We start from the raw sequence: 21,253 nt of genomic DNA, 5'->3' as shown, positions 1-21,253 counted from the left end.
GAGAGAGAGAGAGGTGCGCTGTTTGCACACGGCGACAGACTTGGAGAGAAGCTGCACTCGCTCGTATGAACTCTGATACCAATAGGCACCTTAGTATTGATAACATCGATATTTAGATCGATACGCCCAGCCCTACTGAATAGCTACTTCTCCTTCCTCTGTTTTACGCCTCTGTTGCACATTAGAACTGTGTGCCTCTCCGACAGCCTTTGCACCAGTGACTACTTCTGCACTTGATGTCGACGGCCCCACTGCTGCAGTTGAACTTGTGGCAACAAACATGTTTGTGATTTTGGCGCATTTCACTGCCTCTACCTGTAGGCTTTTGAGCCTCTTTTCTCGCAGCTTCTCTGCGCCCCCCTTGCGCTTTTGTGGTTTAGGCCTATCCTTTTTCAGAGACGGACACTCACTTCTAACTCCGGTCGGACTCCAGAAAAAGCTTGTACAGTAAGTGGACCTCAAGTTAAAAAATATTTTATCAAATGATGTGCATTGTCAGTAAATTTATAACTAATGTGGTGTTTGTTATTTAGTCCACCATGTACTTTACTTTCCAACATTACATTTTATTTGCTTAAGAGCTGCAAGAAAACTAATAATAATAACTAATAATACATACTGACATAGTGAATGTGTGAACAGCACAGCTTTCCACCAGATCAGTTCATTTCCATGGTTACCACAAGTCCAAACCACTTGGAGATCAAATCTGACTCTAGAAGTTGTAAAAAGACATGTTGGTGTGAAATTGGCACAATATTTTCTCAAATGGTCTAGAACATCTCCAGGTACCAAAGCACAAAAAACCTCTGGTCATCAGTACAAAGACGATCTTCAGTCAAAGTAAGTTCAGTACAGGCACAGGTAGGCTTGACAAAATGAAACCAAAAGAGCACACAAATTCTGCAAATTTTACATTATCAGTAAAATGTAAGTATTTATTTTACTGCTTACTTAAAGTTGTGCTGTACAAGGGTTGTAACAAAATCATGACAGATGTAGACCAAAGACTGTAGACAGTAAAAGAAATGATAGGAATTATTTTCCCTAGAAAATATACATTGGAAAGGTTTGTTGTTAGTTGTTTGTAGCTGAGAAATGCATGACTGTGCATGTCAGAGTTCATGATATGTAAAATGAATCCATTAGAAGCTCATTAAAAGCAAAAATAGTGAAAGAGCAGAAAACACATTTATGTTGATCAGTAATCAAATTGTAACTCATGGGTTGAGAGTGCAGTTTGTGTAAAACACATACGGAAATGCATGTTTTTAAGGTGAGTTGGACTGGGATCAATTATCCACTTCAGTCAATTCATTATTGACAACTCTGCAATACTGGTATTTAAAATGAAGTTGTATAATGAAAGCAATTTCACTCAGTTATTATAAAAAAAAAAAAAAAAAAAAATCAAATAAATAATTGTGGTCATATTTTTTTGTCTAATTAGGCATTTTGTCTAATTTTAGTCTTTAGATGTACCAAACCCAAAGTTTATAACAATTTTATCAGATGCAGCCAATTAATGAGAATTCCAGATGGAAACAAAATTCTTCTCTAGAGGACACACTAGTGAACACCTTTAAGTGTTGCTTCCAGGGGGTGACCTTCATTCATGGGTAATGTGTGGCAGAAAAATCATATTCCACTTGAGTGGATAGTTACAGTAATAACAAAATGAGCACTCTAGTGTTACGTCTTAAGCCAGCCAAAGCAAATTAGCTGAGATAGTACTAAAGGTAGTTTGGTGGATCATGCTGAAAACTTGTTTTAAGGTTTTGGGTTGCTTTTTCTTTTCAGTAGTTTTGTCAATAATAAGCTTCTGCAGAATCCTTATCTTTCGTATCATCAAATCAGAGATCTTGACTAATTCATTTTAGTAGACAGTATAAACATTGCTTAGTCATGACAGAGGTCAATCTCAGATTTCAAATGCTTTTACGGTATGTATGTCATACTCTGTATTTCCACATTTAGGACAGTCACAGTAAATATAACTTCTCACCATTGTTTATCCCCTTATTCTTCATTATGGACCCAACAGCAATACAAAGTTGATAGACATTTGCACAGAGGAAAATATACTCTTGTGCATTATTAAGATTTAAAAACTTTAAGTCAGTCTTAATGATGTTAATGGTCACTGGTGTCAAAAAAGAGTGTATGTCAAATGTGTAATAAGTAGATAGATTATTTCACTTGGGGGTTTGAATTGTCAGAAAATAATAATAATACTAAAAAAAAATAAACAGGACCAAATTTGAAGCAAGTTTCATAAAACAAAATCCTTTGAAAAATGTCTCTTCAATAAATACATCATGTGTGACATCAATCTCAATAAATAAATAAATAAATAAATAAATAAATAAATAAATAAATTCACTTATGTACAATGAAGAAATTCAGAACAATCTTTAAAATTAGCCTTCTTGAAACAAAAATGCAGACCAATTAAAAACATGCATGGTCTGCCATGTCCATACAGTGCATACCCAGTCCATTTCAGTGTAGTCCTTGGTCAGCTTATGCACTACTGCAAATGCATTTGGCACAGCCTAATACAGGCTGACACTGATCAACCTCTTCTGTTGGCAGTAAGCACATCTGTGGACATAAAAGAGGCAAAAAGCACCACAATATCTCACTGTTGGGCTCATTCATTTCCTTTCAGTATCAGATGATTGTGTGAAAGAAACACAACCACTGGCTTTGAAGTTATTTGTTCATCCATTGTGACAACAGTGACTTATTTCCATGTTCAATAAATAATTTTCTTTAAGGGAAAATTTACTATTTTTCCTTCTTACCCATAGTCAGACACACTTTCAAATGCCTTTTTGTATCAGTGTAGCAGTGCAAACTTGAATTGAATGCAAAGCTTAGCCTAGCTTAGCTCAGTTTATGGATGTGTATGGGAATCTAAGGTGTACCTGTGCCTGTGTACCACCCAAAACAGACTAATCTATTCAAATGGTCGTTTAGATTAGAGGTGGTATGCTGCATTAGTCCTCATGTCTTTAACACTGGAAACTGCTGTTTGGAGCACTGAAGTGTTTATGTACATCAATGCTTGCTTTCAAACCCTGACGTTTCCTGCCCACTCAACCTACAAAAGGGGAATAAATACATCTTAAAGGCTACTGCAAAACGCTCCACTATAGAGTGAAAGTATTCAACAAGATAAATGTTGTTTCATCAACCATATCTGTAAAGTCAACAAATAAAATGTGAACTGGTTAAAACCAACAAAAGCATTCTCCTAAACAATGGGAGCTTCTTTGGCTTATTTTATTATGTTGCTAACATTTTATGTGCTTCCACAGCCTGGTTTGCCTTTAAAAGGCAATTTGTGGTTTTAAGTCTGTGATACTAGGACCACTATAATGTAAATGAAATTGTAATGTGTCACTTACATTCAAGCATTTAGTGCAGTTAGTTCAGCCATTGATTGCAGGGCTGAGGATTGAGACAAACTGTTATATGATCCCATTAACATCAATTATTTGAGCTAGATCCAGAATAATATGATTTAAAAACATAAAAAGGCAATTTATAAGTTTCTCTGACTCTCGCTATAGGAAAAATAGTCAAATTTCCACAAACTAATCTGTCTTTTAGAAACTGCCATATTACAAAGGCCCTGAGCTCCTGTTCATTTCTGACCCTGGCCTGTAGTGGACACTGTATTAATTGCTCTAACACTGAATACTGAAATTCCCTAGTCTCACTTTTTACCTTTGAGGTAACCTCACTTTAGTAAAGGGGGTCACACAATGCAGTGTTTCTATTAGCATTTAAAAGATGGAAAGAAGAGGAAGAAGATTTTAACTCCAAAACCAAATGTCCCCCCAATTTGGACGGAACTATCTCACCAACAGAAAGATTGCTTGCAAAACTGTCTCTGCTATTATTATTAAAGTTTGAGTCCAGAAATGTCATGTCCGCACTGTCAGTTTAAGCCCCACAGTTACCTCATTGTCTACTCATGATTCTATTTGATTACTTATTTGAGAGGAAATCTCCAGAAACTCTCAAGGATTAAAGTCAAATAGATTCTGCACAGTCTGCTTTCATCTGACTGACTTGTTCATGTTGCACTGCCTCAGTGATACATTTCCTCAGTGATACATTTCCCTTTTAAAACACAACATTCACAGTTTACAACAGCTTATCCTTCAGATCTGTAAATTAAATCGTCAAAAAATGAAGAAGAGAAGGGGGAAAATGGGAAACAATGATGCAATCAACTCTCAACACTGCAAACTGTTGTTTTTCAAAATTTTAAGACACAGAAATGGAAAAAGGTTGCGGTATCCTAAAAAGATGGGAACCTGTGAGTCCATGACACACACTTCACAAACAGAGGAAGGGAGAAAAATAGCAAGATAGAGAAGTTCCATCCCTGTCATTTACTTCCCCAACTGCATCTATAATTCTCTCTGATTTCCTTTTCTCCAGCTGGCATATGCCGCCTCTAAACAAGAGAAAACTTAACTTTTCATATCTTCTGAGAAAATAATAACAGAGGTTATATTACACATGATGGAAATAGAAACATCGGTACTCGTGGTCTTGGGGACTCACGTGTTTCATTTACTATATGCATATGCAGTATGTGGGTGAGTGTGTTTACAGCGTATGAGCACATGTATGAGTTCCATCATATCAGCTCAAACACAAAAACCTTCATTTCCCTTTTCCTAATTCCTCTACACTGAATCTGGATCTGAGCATGTCACTCCCATCAGAATCCGTTCAGCTCAAAAAAACAAAAACAAACAAACAAAACAAAACAAGAAACAAAGTCTTTAGAGAAGCTCTTATCTGTAAACAAAAGCCTTTTGTTAATTCTGAAAAAGAACTTGCTGTCAGACAAGACGTCACACCAAGCTCTTCACTCCAGTATCGTCTAAACGTTCAAACACCATTCCATCATCCTCTGGGTCTGGCATCTACCATCATCTGCCATCCCGCCTCTCTGTCCACTTGTGGGTCAGTCTACTCAAATGGGGTACAGAGGAAGACGGGTGGGTTAGAGGGGTAGGTTGGGGGAGCAGGATATGAGTAATGGTGTGGTACAATAGGAGCTGTTCAGTCTCCTGGCTCGCATTTGATAAAAGAGTGAGGAAGAGTAAGGAGGAGGAAAGTAGAAGTAGGGCGATCAGTCGGTTGGTTCAGTGGTCTTACTCGATCACCATGCAGTGGGGCAGGTGCTGGGAGTAGTATTTGAAGAGCTCAGCTGTGGCTCCAGGGCAGTTGGTGAGCTCCAGCTCCTCCAATTCCTGTAGCTGGATGAGGCCTGACAGACCGGTGGTGGTCAGCAGGGGGCAACCTGAGGGGACATAGCAGGCAGGATAATATTCAGCTGTGGACTAAGTCATAGATAAGAAGGGTACTAATCCAGCAAAAATTATACAAACGTGTATCTGCTCAATTCATATTTGGTCAAAAAAAGATCAGTGAATTGTGAAAATACCCATCACAATTTTCAAGGAGCCCAACATTGTCATGTCCTATTTTGTTACATAAACAGCCAAAACCTAAAGATATTTAATTTACTATCACATTTGACAAATGAAGCAGAAAATCCACTTTGCTTGACAGATAACTATGACAATTAATTGAGTTTCAACTCTGGTCCTCTGGCCCCCCTGCCCTGCATGTCTTAGCCTACGTTTACACGTAGCAGGGTATTTTGGAAAACGGATATTTTGGCCCCTCCGTTTTCAAAAATAACATCGTGCACACAACGTCGTTTTCAAAAATTTTGTCGTTTACATGAACCCGGATAAATATGCTTTGAGCGCATCATCAACTATGCCAAGCCTAGGGGCGCGAATGTAAACACACGACGCTCACATGACGTTAAGCATTCAGTCGCATGTTGTGGCGTTTCAGAACCTAAAACGCCGTTTAACCCAGTTTACACGCAGAAAAATTCAGAAATCTCCACTTTGTCTGGAGTTTTTAAAAATGATCGTTTTCCGTGAAAAAAACTCTGTTTGGGTGTAAACGAGAGGCAATCGGATAATAAAATGATGAGATATCTCTTGAGCAAAGTTGACACAAGTTTTAAGTACAGTTTTTCGTTATACATGCCCTGTATTTCTAAAGCAGTGGTAGATACTAGATGGCATTTTAGGGCTTCAAAACAGGTCACACTGGTGAGCAACATCCTCTTTGATGCAGTGTTACAGGTAGTTACAGTTGGTTGAATTGCATATCCACCAGCCACAATGTTACAAGATTTGATGAACAAAAAATAATAATAATAAAAACAAGTGAACTGTGTTTTATAAGTAATTATTGCCTAAATTCATAAAACTTAGTTGATTTTAGCTATTTGCAAAGATACCATTTTCTGTAAAATGGTATCTTTGTTGTTGAGATCCTCGATAGCTTGTCATGAGAGGTCTGAATATATTGAAGGACTATGAGTTCAGTCGATGAATTTGAAGACACATCAGTAATTGAAACACAAAATTCAAATTACATACACAATTTACATCATATGATTTTGGATTCTGTTTACCATATACATATTATTGCTATTTGACTTACATTTTAAAGATTAATGTTTTTTATATTTAAAGCATGTGTGTCTGTGTGGATAAAATACACACACACACACACACACACACACACACACACACACACACACACATATAACTTTCTCATGGGAAAAATATAATGATAATTCATACCTGCAAGAGACAATAGCCGAAGACTTCTCATTCCAAACAAATGTTGCAGTCCAAAATCTTGCACCTTCAATCACACACATACACACACAGTATTCCAATTAAAGACCAACATATTATTGTTATTGACTAACAAGTAAAAGGGCAAGTGTTTTCTTGTAATCATGATCTTTAATTGTTCAATGAATCAAACGAATGTGTGCAGGTTGTAAAATCAAGCGGCAGACTGTCTCATAGTGTCTCATAATGAACATCAAGTCTGCATTAAGAGTTTTTAGTGTGATGTTATATTTCCAAGATAATGCAGTTTCTGGGCTTAAACTGTGTTATCACTTAACAATTCTGGATGTTAAGTGATGGATTGCTAATGGATTTTCATACCATAGAGACAGAAATGGCCAGAATAACAGAAAATTACATCCAAAAGTGAAAAAGTAAAATGGTGAGTAAAAACATTAAGAATATGTTAAGATCCACTAACCTGTCTTGTCCTAGTGTTTTCCTTTTCTCTTTTCCCTAGTATTATTTGGCTGTCTGTCTGTTCCCCTGTCTGTCTAGCTGGGTGTGTCCCTGCACTCAGCTGGCCCGCATCAGCCTGATTACAGTGGAGTATTTTGCGGGAAAACTCTCAGCTCTACCTGTTGCCAGATTGTCCTGATTCCTTCCTGATTTCCTAGTTCGTTCCCAGTGTGAGTATTGAAAGCATTTTGCCAGTTCCTCTGCTGTGTGCTTTGGTTTTTGTAAGTTAAGTGTTGGATGTTTTTATGGACTGCCACTTATGTGTGCTTTTTGTTTCAGTGCCTTTCCTGCCTCGTCAGCATTTGTGTTTCGCCTTATCCCATTCTATGTTGCTTCTTTTATTTGTAGTTTTCCACTGTAGTTTCTCCACTCCTAAACAGATGTTTTTTGAGTATTCCACAACTTTTCCAGTCTTTTCTTGCACCTCTCCCAACTTGTTTGAAATATGTTGCTGGTATCAGATACTGTTCATGTACACTGCCAGGTTGTTTTTCATAGGCTGGAATCTTGCTTGGTACATGACAAATAATGTAACACCTGCTCTTCTAAAATGATTCATGAAAATCCAACGTGGGATTTTAAAAATTGCTGAACTTGTCTTATGCTTTGTTACATCTTTGTGTGCATGCGTATGAGTGAATTTTTTTGTTACCTGACAGCACCAGCGCAGATAGAGGCTCCTTAATGATGACATGGTGGACAAGTAACCCAAACCAGTGTCTGTGATCCGCACACACCTGAAAGTAGACACAATACACAAAAATACACCTGAGTAAATCATGACTTTTCTTTATTGACAAGCGCGATGAGACCCTGGTGGAAATAAAGCATTCACACAATCAGTCTTTTAATACTTCCAGTTATGTACTGTAATTTCCTTTTGCATAGTTGCTAACATATATGACAATGTCAGTGTACACTCATTGGCCAATTTTATTGTCTACTATATACCTATACACCTTGCATGAGTCACATGCAAATATCTAAACAGCCAATGCAGTAACCCAATGGATTAAAGCATTCTGATATGGTCAAGAAGTTCAGCTGTTGTTCAGACCAAATTATGTGATTCAAATGATGTATATGATAGATTAATTGTTGGTTGTCTGAAGGTTATAAAGATTGGTGAGAAAATCATTCATTGAGTGGATTGGGAAGTCAGAGGGAAACAGCCAAAATGGACAGGAGAATAAAAGTAACTAAACTAACCACTCAAAGTTATAGCAGTGATATGCCGAAGAGCATCTTGTATGTACAGACTTCAGCGACTGCATTGGATGGGCTACATCAAATGATAGGGTAAGAATGTTGCGTAAACAACCTGAATTCACTGATCCATTGCAGTCGTCTGATGTTGATGGTGTGGGAAATATTTCCACTCATTAGGCTCCTGAATACCGACTGAGCATCGTTCAAATGTCATCCTGTACAGAAAGCCAAGCTCTACTGTCACAACAACCTTAAACTGAAAAAAAAGTTAGCAAAACAATTGGGTGTAGCTACAGTTATAATAATAATAATAACTAGACAAATTCCCCTCGGCGGGAAATTTGGAGAGTGATACAGTGCGCAAACGCCGGGCCGTGTACCAAACGCCGGGCCGTGTTGCTGACAGAGGTCAGTGTCCAGTACTAAAAACACATCGCGAAGCTGACATTAGCATGTCAGAAAACACATTCAGAAGGTCTCAAACACCATTAGAATGCCTTTACCAATCATTTTAACCTATGTTAGCATGTTAGCATTAGCATGCTTACATTAGCATGTCAAATAAAACATTAAAAACATCTGAACCACCATTAGAACACAATGAACATTCATTTTAACGTATGTTAACATATTAGCATTAGCATGCTAACATTAGCATGTTAGCACATCAACCTGACATCACTAGTCAAACCTCCACGCACCAACAAGTTCATAGGACCTCATGTTAGCATTAGCATGTTAGCATTGTGGCTAATGCTAACAGGCCAACATCACTCATTACCTCACTAACATATACAACTCACCAGTAGTAGGCTTGGCTGTGGCTGGTTAGCATGACACTACATAGCTGCAGCTGAAGCTACATATGTGTGTGTATGTGTGTGTGGGAGAGGAGTGCTGAGGCTCAGAGGTTGCCATAGCAACTTGAGGTGGCCTGATCAATGACGTCATCCACTCAGACACAGGCGCAGACACACATGCATTTGATTGGAGTCAATTAGGAGCAGACACAGAAACGTCAGAATTTGGCCTCTGCGCACCCCTCGAACAAACGCTTCTCACGCCAACACCGAAACTCCTATTGCCGAAATTTCTTCACCTTCAGAGCTACAAGGCTTTGCTGTACCCGCTGATCACTTTGTTTTTTCGCTGGGGTCAAAATTGCGGATTTTACAGCGAGTTAAAAACATGGTTGGTTTCTGTTTCTCCTGTTTTTGATTTGTATTGGACCTTATGGGCGAGGTCAGAGGTACTCTCCTCGCTCAGAGGCTGACAACTCAAAAACCGTAAGTCCTATCGCTTAGCCAGGCACATCGTGAGAATCAGCGCAAGTGGCACTACAACTCTGGAAATTTTCACGCACATAGAGCGAAATATGTGCTTTGGAGGAGCGTGGAAAGACGAAAGTTTCACACAATTTTCAGAGCTTCTCTCCACTCTGGCAGTTAATCCCCTCCACTCTAGCGTGAACATTCCGTGCAATACACACCCATTATAAACTCACAATTTCTCCCAAAACGCTCACGGTCATTGAACGGCGACTGCTCAAAAACTATAAGACCTATCAGAACGAGATTTAATACACCAATAGACGAGACTTGTGTCTACGTTTTAAAGTTGGAACGGCATCCCTAGGTGAAAGTATGCCGGAGCAGTAGCCCTTTGAAAAAGGGGGAGATTTTGTCGAATTTTTCGGCTCGTCCCATTCATTTCTTATGGGATTTTTTCGTGCGTTTTTCGCGTTGTAAGACATGCATATTCTGTAGAGAAAAATAATAGCACACCGAGTCCGATCGAGACGCACGTTTTGATATATACTATAGCGAATCAAAATTTGTACGGAAGAAGAAGAAGAAGAAGAAGAAGAAGAAGAAGAAGCGCACAGAAGAACAATAGTGGTTCAGTGCTAGACAAATTCCCCTCGGCGGGAAATTTGGAGAGTGATACAGTGCGCAAACGCCGGGCCGTGTGCCAAACGCCGGCCGTGTTGCTGACAGAGGTCAGTGTCCTAGTGTACTAAAAACACATCGCGAAGCTGACAATAGCATGTCAGAAAACACATTAAGAAGGTCTCAAACGCCATTAGAATGCCTTTCCCCATCATTTTAATGCATGTTAGCATGTTAGCATTAGCATGCTAACATTAGCATGTCAAATAACACATTAAAAACCTCTGAACCCCCATTAGAATGCCTTCAACAATCATTTTAGCCTAAGTTAGCATATTAGCATTAGCATGCTAACATGCTAATGTTAGCATGCTAAAGCTACATATGTGTGTGTGTGGGAGAGGCAATTAGGCTCAGAGGTTGCCACGGCAACTTGAGATCAAGCCACCTGCAGGTCTGTGAGACTGAGAAACGTCTGAATTTGGCCTCTGCGCACCCTCCGAACAAATGCTTCTCACGCCGACACCGAAACTCCTATTGCCGAAATTTCTTCACCGTGAGAGCCACAAGGCTTTGCTGTACACTCTGATCACTTTCTTTTTTTGCTGGGCTGAAAAATGCGGATTTTAGAGCGAGTTAAAAAACGGCTGGTTTCTGTCTCTCCCATTTATCATTTGTATTGGACCTTATGGGCGAGGTCAGAGGCGCTCTCCTCGCTCAGAGGCTCACAACTCAAAAACCGTAAGTCCTGTCTGGCTTAGCCAGGCACATCGTGAGAATCAGCGCAAGCGGCACTACAACCTTGGAAAGTTTCGCGCACGTAGAGTGAAATTTGTGCTTTGGAGGAGCTTAGAAAGACAAAAGTTTCACACAATTTTCAGTGCTTCTCTCCACTCTGGTGAAAGCATGCCCGAGCAGTAACCCCTGCTGTGTTCAGGCAAAAGCACTGTATCACTAATAATAAAGATCTAAAATAACTCTTTGTCTGGTATCTCTCTCTCTGCTTTCTGTGGTTTTCTTTCTCTACTCTTAGCCTACGTTTACACTTAGGGAAAACACATATGTTTTCATGCAGTTTGGCCTCTCATTTACGCGCAGAGTTTTTTTTTCATGGAAAACGATCATTTTTAAAAACTCCGGCCAAAGTGGAGATTTCTGAAAATGCTGGTTATGTTTTGGTGTGTAAACAGGGTTAATCAGCGTTTTAGGTTCTGAAACGTCACAACATGCGACTGAAAATACTTAACGTCATGTGAGTAGGTAGAGAAGGTTACCGGTTTCTGTGGATGTCAAGTGCGAAACACCGAATTGGATGGCAACAAGATTCTGAATGGAAAGTTAGTTGCAAAAAGGTGCCAGATGGGTGGACTGACAAGACCAAAGTTATCTGTATGTATTGTCGGTGTGAACTGAATTATCACCGTAGCACATCCAGTTTGAAATACCACTTGATGGCCAAACACACGGCAAATGCGAATTCTCCGCCACCTCCTTATGCATATGGATGCTATTATGTTCAAAGGGAACTTAAGAAAGGAAAGTTTAAGCCATGGTTTAACTGCACAATAGCCTGAGTCCTAGTTTATGATGATGTGCACTCTGTAACTTTATTTTTGATCACCCTGTTTTGATCCCTTATAAAGGGTTGTTAAAGTATTTATTTTTTTGTCATCTATTTATTGACAGTGTTAAATTGTGTTAAATTGACAGTGAGATTTGATTCATTCAAATGTGAATTACTGCTCAAAGTGAGAATCCATCCATCCATTTTCTATGCCGCTTATCCCTTTCGGGGTCGCAGGGGGGCCGGAGCCTATCTCGGCTGTCAACGGGCGAGAGGCGGGGTACACCCTGGACCGGTCGCCAGCCGATCGCAGGGCACATACACACAACCATTCACACTCACACTCACACCTAGGGGCAATTTAGAGTCACCAATCAACCTAATGAGCATGTTTTTGGTCTGTGGGAGGAAGCTGGAGTACCCGGAGAGAACCCACGCATGCACGGGAAGAACATGCAAACTTCACACAGAAAGGCCCAACCCGGGAATCGAACCTGCGACCTTCTTGCTGTGAGGTACGCGCACTACCTGCTGCGCCACCATGCAGCCCCAAAGTGAGAATGTTAGTGTGAAATATAACACTACATGTTGTTGTTTTCAATTAAAAAACATTTGCGCAAAGCAAGCCTATCCACTTTTCCATGTTTATAACAGTATTAAAATGATAATTCAAGGGACATTTAGAATAGATAAAAATGTGCGATTATTTTGCCATCAATCGCAAGTTAACTATGACATTCATGAGATTAATCACGCTTAAATATTTTAATCGATTGACAGCACTAGTGAAAATAGATTGGAATAGGGCAAATCACATCATAAAATGATGGTATAGGTAGGTTAAAATAGATTACATAGACTGATGTCCGGTGTCATGGCAGCGGCATAGGTAACTTCGGCGTCCACCCTCCCTTAAATCTTTGAAAGAAATCCAGACTGCACGTCTATTCTTTGGAACATCGGAAAAACCAGACTAATGTACAATCTCAGTCTAAGTAAATGCCAAATACAAGACAAAAAAACGCCGCTAAACAAGAAAGGATGGCACATTTATACAGAGAACTCGGTGAGGAGAACTCGGCTCTGGCAAAACTCATGGAGGAACTCCTGACCAAACATTTCAGGGAGGCCGAGGAGAAATCAGAGGCGCATGCCAGCAGACTTAAAAAACGCATTGATGACATGAATGCCATCTTGTCGAAGCACACAGAGGAAATCAAAGTCATACGCGTTGAAACAGTTGACCTCCAAAAGCGTGTCACCGATGCTGAAAAGCTTGCAGCTCAGTGTCAGAGGAGCCTACAAAGCATATGAAGCCAAGCTCACGGACACGGAGGACAGATCACGCCGAGACAACCTGCTCATCTTTAACTTGAAGGAGGGCACAGAGGGCTCAAACCTACTCGCTTACCTTAATGAGAATATCCTGAAATGGTTTCCGGCCCTCGGGTCTGCTGCACCGGAGCTGATGAGAGCCCATCGCCTTGGGCACTTAACCAAACCGGGCACACTGAACATACAGCGCACATGCCCGTTAATTGTTAAGTGTCTCTGTTTCACGGATAGAGACCGGCTACTCAACGAAGCAAGGAAAAATCCTCCGGAGGTGGCTGGCTTCCATCTGAAGTTTGCGGCTGATTACAGCGAGACGACCACCAGACGCCGTAAACCCTGCTATACAGTGATGCACCAGGCTCGTGCCAAAGGCTTCCAGGCTTTCCTGTTATACCCGGCTACTATCAAGCTACTTCGGGGGAGCAACACCTACACTTTTGCTGAGCCGGGTGAGGCAGAACAGTTTTTAGCCTCACTGGTGTCGGCACCATTTCATATGAATAACACTGGCTCTAAATAAGATTATAGCTTTGTCTTGGAACGCGGGGCCTTAACTCTCTCAGAAGCGCGTAAGTACCCTTGAGATGCTTTGCAGGAAGAATGTCCATTTTGCTTTTATTCAGGAGACACATTTTTTGAGCCTGATGTATGTAAATTTCAAAACAATTTTATCATGTGATAGCCTCTTCATGTCACACAACAAAAAGTAAAGGCGTCCTTATTGCTGCAAAACGCAATCTAAATTTCTCTGTGTTAGGAATAGGTGGAAGTGGAAATTGTTGTGGTTTGTATGCTTTGGGCTGTTATTTTGGTAGGTTCATGGACTTTTATTTTGGTGACACTGGTTCCTGGCTGGGTTGTTGTGGGCTAACTTGTCACCTGCTCTTCCTGAGGCACCCTTCCCCCCTGCTGCGCTGAGGAGTGATTGAACACACCTGTTCCTGCTTTACCATCAGTGTCCCTTCTTAAGGCCTGCAGAGACACTCCTCGGCGCCAGAGTATCCTGATAGCTTGCGTGGTATCTGCTGGCTTGGTTTTTTCTTGTGAGAAGTTGATATTCCCTCTCTCGTGACAACTGCTGAATTTGTTCTAACTCGTGTCTCTCCTCTTCTTTTCCAGTGCCTCCCGTCTCCCACACAGCCCAGCACTCTCCAGCCCTTTTGGATTTTTTGTACTTGTTTGTGCACTCCCTGCCCCTGTTGTAAATAAATCTTTGTTCAACCTTTTCCGTTTCCGCTCCTGGGTTCTGTTTCGTGCACACACGTCACAGGAAATGGTCGTATTACTTTTTGCAAAATAGTTTTAGATGGAATTAAAGTGGATTTAATATGTGTTTATGCCCCTAATTCTTTTGATCAGCTCTTTTTCGATTCTCTGGCCTCCATATTACTAGACCTCCCAGAATACCACCTCTTAATAGGTGGGGATTTTAATTCAGTATGGCTTAATGAAATCGATCGGACAGGCCTAAGAGGTTGTGCAGAACAGCAGCGAGCATCTATTGCTCTGCAGAAATTAGCCAATGATCATGGCGTAATTGATGTTTGGCGAACAATGAACCCCTCTACTAGGAAATTTTCTTTCTTTTCCACCCGACATAAGACTTTCTCAAGAAGCGATTATATCTTTGCCTCCAAAACTTTGTTTCATCATATTTGTAACACTGACATGATCCCAGTTCCACTGTCTGATCACAGAGCTGTTCTTTGCACTTTTTCTCTGAGAGCTGGTAAGTCAAAAGCTCCTCGCTGGCGGTTTAACACCTCCTTACTCCAAAATGATACCTTTAAACAAGAACTTGAGGTTGAATTAGATGAATTCATTAAAATTAACAACAGCTCAGTCGATGATCCCCGGGTACTGTGGGATGCTGTCAAAGGCTGCATCAGAAATAAAACTATCTCCTTTGCGTCCAAACTTAATAAACTAAGGAAACATCATATTGAATCTCTGGAGATTGCAATTGCAGCTGCTGAGCAAGTGCTACTTAGCAACAATGCACCTGAAAACTTATTTAAACGACAGAGATTACTGGATGAACTCAATGGTCTACTGAGACAGGATGTAGAATTTATAATCCATCGCACTAGGCAGAATCACTACATGAACAGTGCACGCCCCAGCCGTCTCCATCCATCCATCCATCCATTGTCTTCCGCTTATCCGGGGCCGGGTTGCGGGGGGAGCAGTCTGAGCAGGGACGCCCAGACTTCCCTCTCCCCGGACACTTCCTCCAACTCTTCCGGGGGGATCCCGAGGCGTTCCCAGGCCAGCCGAGTGACATAGTCACCCCAACGTGTCCTGGGTCTTCCCCGGGGCCTCCTCCCGGTGGGACATGCCTGGAACACCTCCCTAGGGAGGCGTCCAGGGGGCATCCGATAGAGATGCCCGAGCCACCTCAGCTGACTCCTCTCGATGCGGAGGAGCAGCGACTCTACTCTGAGCTACTCCCGGGTGACAGAGCTCCTCACCCTATCTCTAAGGGAGTGCCCCGCCACCCTGCGGAGGAAACTCATTTCAGCCGCTTGTATCTGGGACCTCGTTCTTTCGGTCATGACCCAAAGTTCATGACCATAGGTGAGGGTAGGAACGTAGATTGACCGGCGGCTGAGCTGGGGGGCTATAAGCAAGCCCACACCAGCTCGCCGCCTCTCACCGCGGGCAACTCCAGAGTAGAAGAGAGTCCAGCCTCTCTCAAGGAGTTGGGCTCCAGAGCCCAGACTGTGCGTGGAGATGAGCCCGACTATCTCTAGCCGGTACCGCTCAACCTCCCGCACTAGCTCAGGCTCTTTCCCCCACAGTGAGGTGACATTCCATGTCCCCATAGCCAGAGTCGTTGTCCAGGGTTTGGGTCGTCGGGGCCCCCGCCCATGACTGCTACCCATTCCACATAGCACTGGCCCCTTCTGATCCTTCCTGCGGGTGGTGGGCCTACGGGAAGGCGGGCCCACGTCGCGCCTTCGGGCTGTGCCCGGCCGGGTCCCGTGGGCAAAGACCCGGCCACCAGGCGCTCGCCTGCGAGCCCCAACCCCAGGCCTGGCTCCAGGGCGGGGCCCCGGTGACGCCAATCCGGGCGACGTACGCTTCCTTGCTTCGATTTCTTTCATAGGGGCTTCTTGAACTGCTCTTAGTCTGACCCGTCACCTAGAACCTGTTTGCCTTGGGAGACCCTACCAGGGGCATTAAGCCCCGGACAACATAGCCTCTAGGATCATTCGGGTACTCAAACTCCTCCACCACGATAAGGTGGCAGTTCAAGGAGGAGCCCAGCCATCTCCTCGCTTCTAAATTGAGGACAAATGAGGATTTAGCAAATATTGCAGCAATTAGGACTAAAGATGGTACCTTAACCTCTGACAGCTTTGATGAACAAGCCTGCAATGAGACAGACACATGGAAAAAATGTAAGTGATGATCGTTGTCTGCTATTACCCACGTCATTTCATTCCAAATACAGTTATCATAGTAATGCTTAACGTTATCTACAAAGATGGAGTACATCATTGCTTTGAGGAGGAAGAGGAGACCGAGGATTTACCATCTAAGGACCTCATATTTAGACATCAGAATCAGAATCACAAATCCTTTATTTATCCCCGAGGGAAAATTGTTTTTTGTTGCAGTGCTCCTTACAAGAATAGAATTAGAATAAAATTAGAAAAGAAAGAAAAGAGAGAGAACTAAAAGCAAATATAAAAACAAAATATTTATATTGAGAATATATATATATACAAACAAAATATACCATAAAATATAGAACAGAATATAAAACAATATATACACACGCACACAGACATGAATGACGTCAGTCTCCTCCTGGGAGAAGTTTGGGCGTCGGACTTGCCACTTGCCATGTGCCTGGCCAGCGGCGTTCTTAAAGGTGAGGTGAGGAGCTGCTGTGATTGGTGAAAATTTGACTCGGCTGTGTCAAACCCACTCCACGCCTTCTCCCCTCCCTCTTTCCAAGTTGCGCCGCTGGGTGGGACTGAGATGAGAAGGAGGAGGAGATGCGCCGGCGGTGCAGTGCACGAAAATACCAATGTCTGCGCCGCCACGCCCCATCAGCGCAGCAGACCTGACTTTGCACCGCGCCTGCGCAGTGCCAGCAGTGGAGTCGAAAATATAGCCCCCAGACTCTTAACCTGAGGCAAGGGGGACACTGTGGAGCTGTCAATGTTGAGGGAGAAACTGTCGGTTTTGAAAAGGGTTGATTTAGTGCCAATGAGAACAAGTTCTGTCTTGTTACTGTTGAGTTTAAGGAAGTTGGAAGTGAACCAGGATTTGATCTCAGAGAGACAGAGGGTGAGGGAAGAGGGTGGGACAGTGGAGGTTGGTTTACTGGAAAGATAGAGCTGGGTGTCATCCACGAAGGATACCAAATTTATGGAAGATATTGCCAAGAGGGAGAAGATAAATGATAAAGAGAAGGGGCCCCAGGACAGAGCGGGGGGGGGGGGGGGGAGTGAAGGATTTGAGCTGGACTGAGGCCAATGAGCAAAACACTTTTTCAACAGGTTTAGCTTACAGCCAGGAATGGCCTTGCATTCCCCCACCGCCTGACACATTACTACTGTCCACGACGACCTCCATAACCCCCTCTGCGCAAAATTTCTCTGTCCTATCCTCAACCTCCCCGGTGATCCCTCCCTTGGACTCAACTCCCACATCCCCTACCATCCCCCACAGGACCCCCTCCACTAGCACCATCCCCATGCATTTCTTCTGCTTTCACATACATATTTTTTCTCTCACACATACCTACACACATACATATACAGTAAACTCTACTTTCAAACACATACATAGACACTGTGCTGCCTTACTATTAGTTACATCTGTACAATCGAATGCAGTCCAATACAGTTCTACCACATCATCTCTCTTTACAAAACTCATAATGTTTTTGGTGACATTGTTGGAAATGTGTAAATTCAAATACATGATTATCATTGAGATCACAGTCAAAGGTGGTGTGCTGGACTTTTCAATGAGTGTATCTAATTTGCATACATGAGGTAGTAAAATTAGAAACATTATATGATGCAGTCCAGTACTAACTATGACCTGAATGCTACAACACATTAATTAATTACATGTACCTTCTTTATTACAGAGTCAACAAAGCATGAGCATTGTGGGCATCATAAAAGATGACTTTAAGGTAGAAGAGTTGTATTTCATTACATCAGACTGTTCATGTGTACCTCATAAAGAGGACATTAAGTGTATAAAATCATATTGAAATCATATTGAAACTTGAATGTATCTTGAGTGTAGAGTGCCAAGAATAAATAATGGCTTATTTGGCCCCTCATTTAGGTGCACAATTACTTTTTTCATCTGATAAGTTTGTATTCTTAGTATTATTTTAAAAAGGATTTTACTTCTGTTTGTGTTGACTTCAGTAAAGTCATGGAACTATATGCTACACTGCACATATCAGTTTCTATGTGCTTTTCAGAATAATGAAAGCAAAGGATCACAAACACACTGACCTGTCCAGCACCAGTTCTTCCAGTTTATGCAGGTCACAGGCAATATACTCTAGGGCCATGTCAGTGATCCGAGGGCACCATGACAAGTCCAAGCTGCGGAGCTTACGCAGATTCTCAGCAACCAACTCCACACCATCATCAGTGATCTTGGAACAGCCAGAGAGGCTGAGGGCAGTCAGGTTGGGAAGGCTGTGCACCATGTTGACAACGCCATGATTGGTGATCTCCCAGCAGGAGTGAAGTCGTAGAGTGTGGGTGGTGTAGCCCTGTGGGTGGAAGGCAATTTTGAAAAACTGTATATGCTTGTGACACTGTTTGCAATCTAACCAGTCACTATAGCCATATGAATGAATGACAAAATAGTGTACGGTACAGTCTTTGGAGAGGGAAGCGTGTCTAAATTGCTTTGCAGACAATGTTGTTCTCTTTCATTTCCAAACCAGCTACTTCATGGTTTTGTAAAATCTCAAAATATATCAGGTAAAAAAATTCCCTGGATACAGACTCAGTACCAAAATCAGAAAACTTCCACGTTCAGCGTCTTCATTAAACTTGGCATTTGAAAGTTTAAAAACCTACTCTTGCATCAAACCAACTGATCATCACTAGATGGCCTTCCTAATAATACAGTAATTCTCTGTGACACTATAAGTTGCCCTTATCACATTACATGCATTTACTTCAATTATCTTCATTGATCAGTCATTTATTCATTGCTAATATACAAGAATATTTGAGACCCACAATAAGAATTAAGGTGTGTGAATGTAGATTGTAAAATACAAGCTCCTTTCTCTTGTTTTGGCATCCTACCTGTTTGGCTGTGAAATAGGCCATGGCTGTGTCAGTGACATGGTAGGCCTGCAGACTCAACTCTGATAGGTTGGGCAGGAGCTGTGAGATAGCAGCAATGGCGTCATCTGCCACATTGATGCAGTCACTGACGCTGAGGGAAGTTAGCCGAGCATTCAGACTGGACCACAGGCCAGCCTCTGTAAAGTCATTGCAGCCTGACAGTTCAAGGTGCATCAGGCCTTGCATTTGCTCCAACATGACCTGCAACATAAAGGCCACCAGTCTAACTCACTGATGTAGCTGGTGCAATGTACAGAGAGATAAAAAGGAGATACACGATTGCTGACTAGAAAAACATAATTAAAAAAAACACACACAACAGAAAAGCATCAGACTTCTGGATTTGAGGACTACCCAAACTGAATGAATAGATAGATTACACTTGCACGGAATTATTCATTAACTACAGTTTTTACAGTGGTGTTTGATCAAATATCTATCTAATGAGTCATCGTACCTGTGTGTCTTAACAATTTGTGGCCATATTAGTGATAGTACAAGTAGTGAAATGTTATGTGTCTATTGGGTTGGCCCTTACATTCTTAATTTCCAGTGAAATTAACTACTTTTGAGTTTCACTAAATGCCACATTGGGGATAAAAATCTATAGACATATCAGCTACTGCCACTGTATAATTGAAAAGATCAAATATGTTCGATATCAAACAAATAGGACATTGTGAAAAGCAGATTAGATGCTGTATTATAAATATAAATACATAAACACTTCAGTCAGCTCAGTATTATTAAATGTTATATATGCCCATTTTTTTCACAATGAATAAGTTAATTGCAGCTTTTGTTAAGTATATTTTTGTTTGTTTGTTTGTTTGTTTGTTTGTTTGTTTGTTTGTTTGTTTGTTTGTTTGTGTAAATCCCTGGTCAATCAAACAATTTAAATATAACCCAAATTCCAAAAAATTGTTACATTGTCTAAAAAGTAAATAAAAACAGCACACAATGATGCAAGCATGCAAATCCTTTTAGACCTATATTCAATTGAAAACTGTACAATTAATGTGCAAGTTACCCAAGCCATGGACGGAAACAATCACAGATGCTAGCTTTTGAACTTTGCATTGGCAACAATTTGGATGGTCCCTTTTCTCTCTAGCCAAGAGAAAATTAAGTTCATGATTTCTTAAAACAATCTGAAATGTGGACTCGTCAGACCACAGCACACTGCAATAGATTAATCCAGAGAATCAGACGCTTGTGTGTGCCTCTTCTTCTTCCACTGAACTGAAGAACACATCTAAGCCTTTTCTTTAATAGATTTTATAGATACTTATAGATACAGCTTTACAAAGCCTTCCTGAACCTATGTGTCAGTATCATTTGGAACTGTCCACATGTCCACATGTAGCCAACAATTCCAGTTTTCTCCACAGCAACCATCCACTCATCCCAGAATAGCATCCGAGCCTAGCAGGTATGAACAGTCATCTGAGAAACACTCTGGAAGCATTATAATTCTTAGCAATGGAATATGACAGCACAAAGACAGAAATTATTAGAATAGAACTGGAAATATGTAATATCTCAATATGTTTTGCCACTCCTGTTTACCATGCTCTTACCATTTCATTACCACAACACAAACTAGGACCTAGACTTAGAACCAAAAACAGACTAAAAGGTAACTTGTTTAACTTCAGTTTTGCAGGTCCTTTCCTGTGTGCCTGA

General features: G+C 41.4%; 1 protein-coding gene across 1 annotated transcript in view; it reads right to left on the bottom strand.

The window, feature by feature from the left end:
* Window positions 1-910: 910 nt before the first annotated feature.
* The window catches only part of fbxl16 (F-box and leucine-rich repeat protein 16), a 113,873-nt gene continuing 93,530 nt past the window's right edge, over window positions 911-21,253 (bottom strand). The window contains exons 4-8 of the mRNA XM_070980231.1: window positions 19,526-19,768; window positions 18,713-18,978; window positions 7,873-7,957; window positions 6,705-6,768; window positions 911-5,332 (exon numbers count right to left, since the gene is read on the bottom strand). Of these exons, the coding sequence (XP_070836332.1) occupies window positions 5,184-5,332; window positions 6,705-6,768; window positions 7,873-7,957; window positions 18,713-18,978; window positions 19,526-19,768 (807 nt within the window). The 3' untranslated portion in view covers window positions 911-5,183. The remainder of the gene's footprint in view (window positions 5,333-6,704; window positions 6,769-7,872; window positions 7,958-18,712; window positions 18,979-19,525; window positions 19,769-21,253) is intronic.

The sequence above is a fragment of the Chaetodon trifascialis genome, chromosome 15 (assembly GCF_039877785.1).
Source record: "Chaetodon trifascialis isolate fChaTrf1 chromosome 15, fChaTrf1.hap1, whole genome shotgun sequence".
NCBI lineage: Eukaryota > Metazoa > Chordata > Actinopteri > Chaetodontiformes > Chaetodontidae > Chaetodon > Chaetodon trifascialis.
The sequence above is the reverse complement of the archived record's forward strand: the minus strand, read 5'-3'. Positions and strand labels throughout refer to the sequence as shown.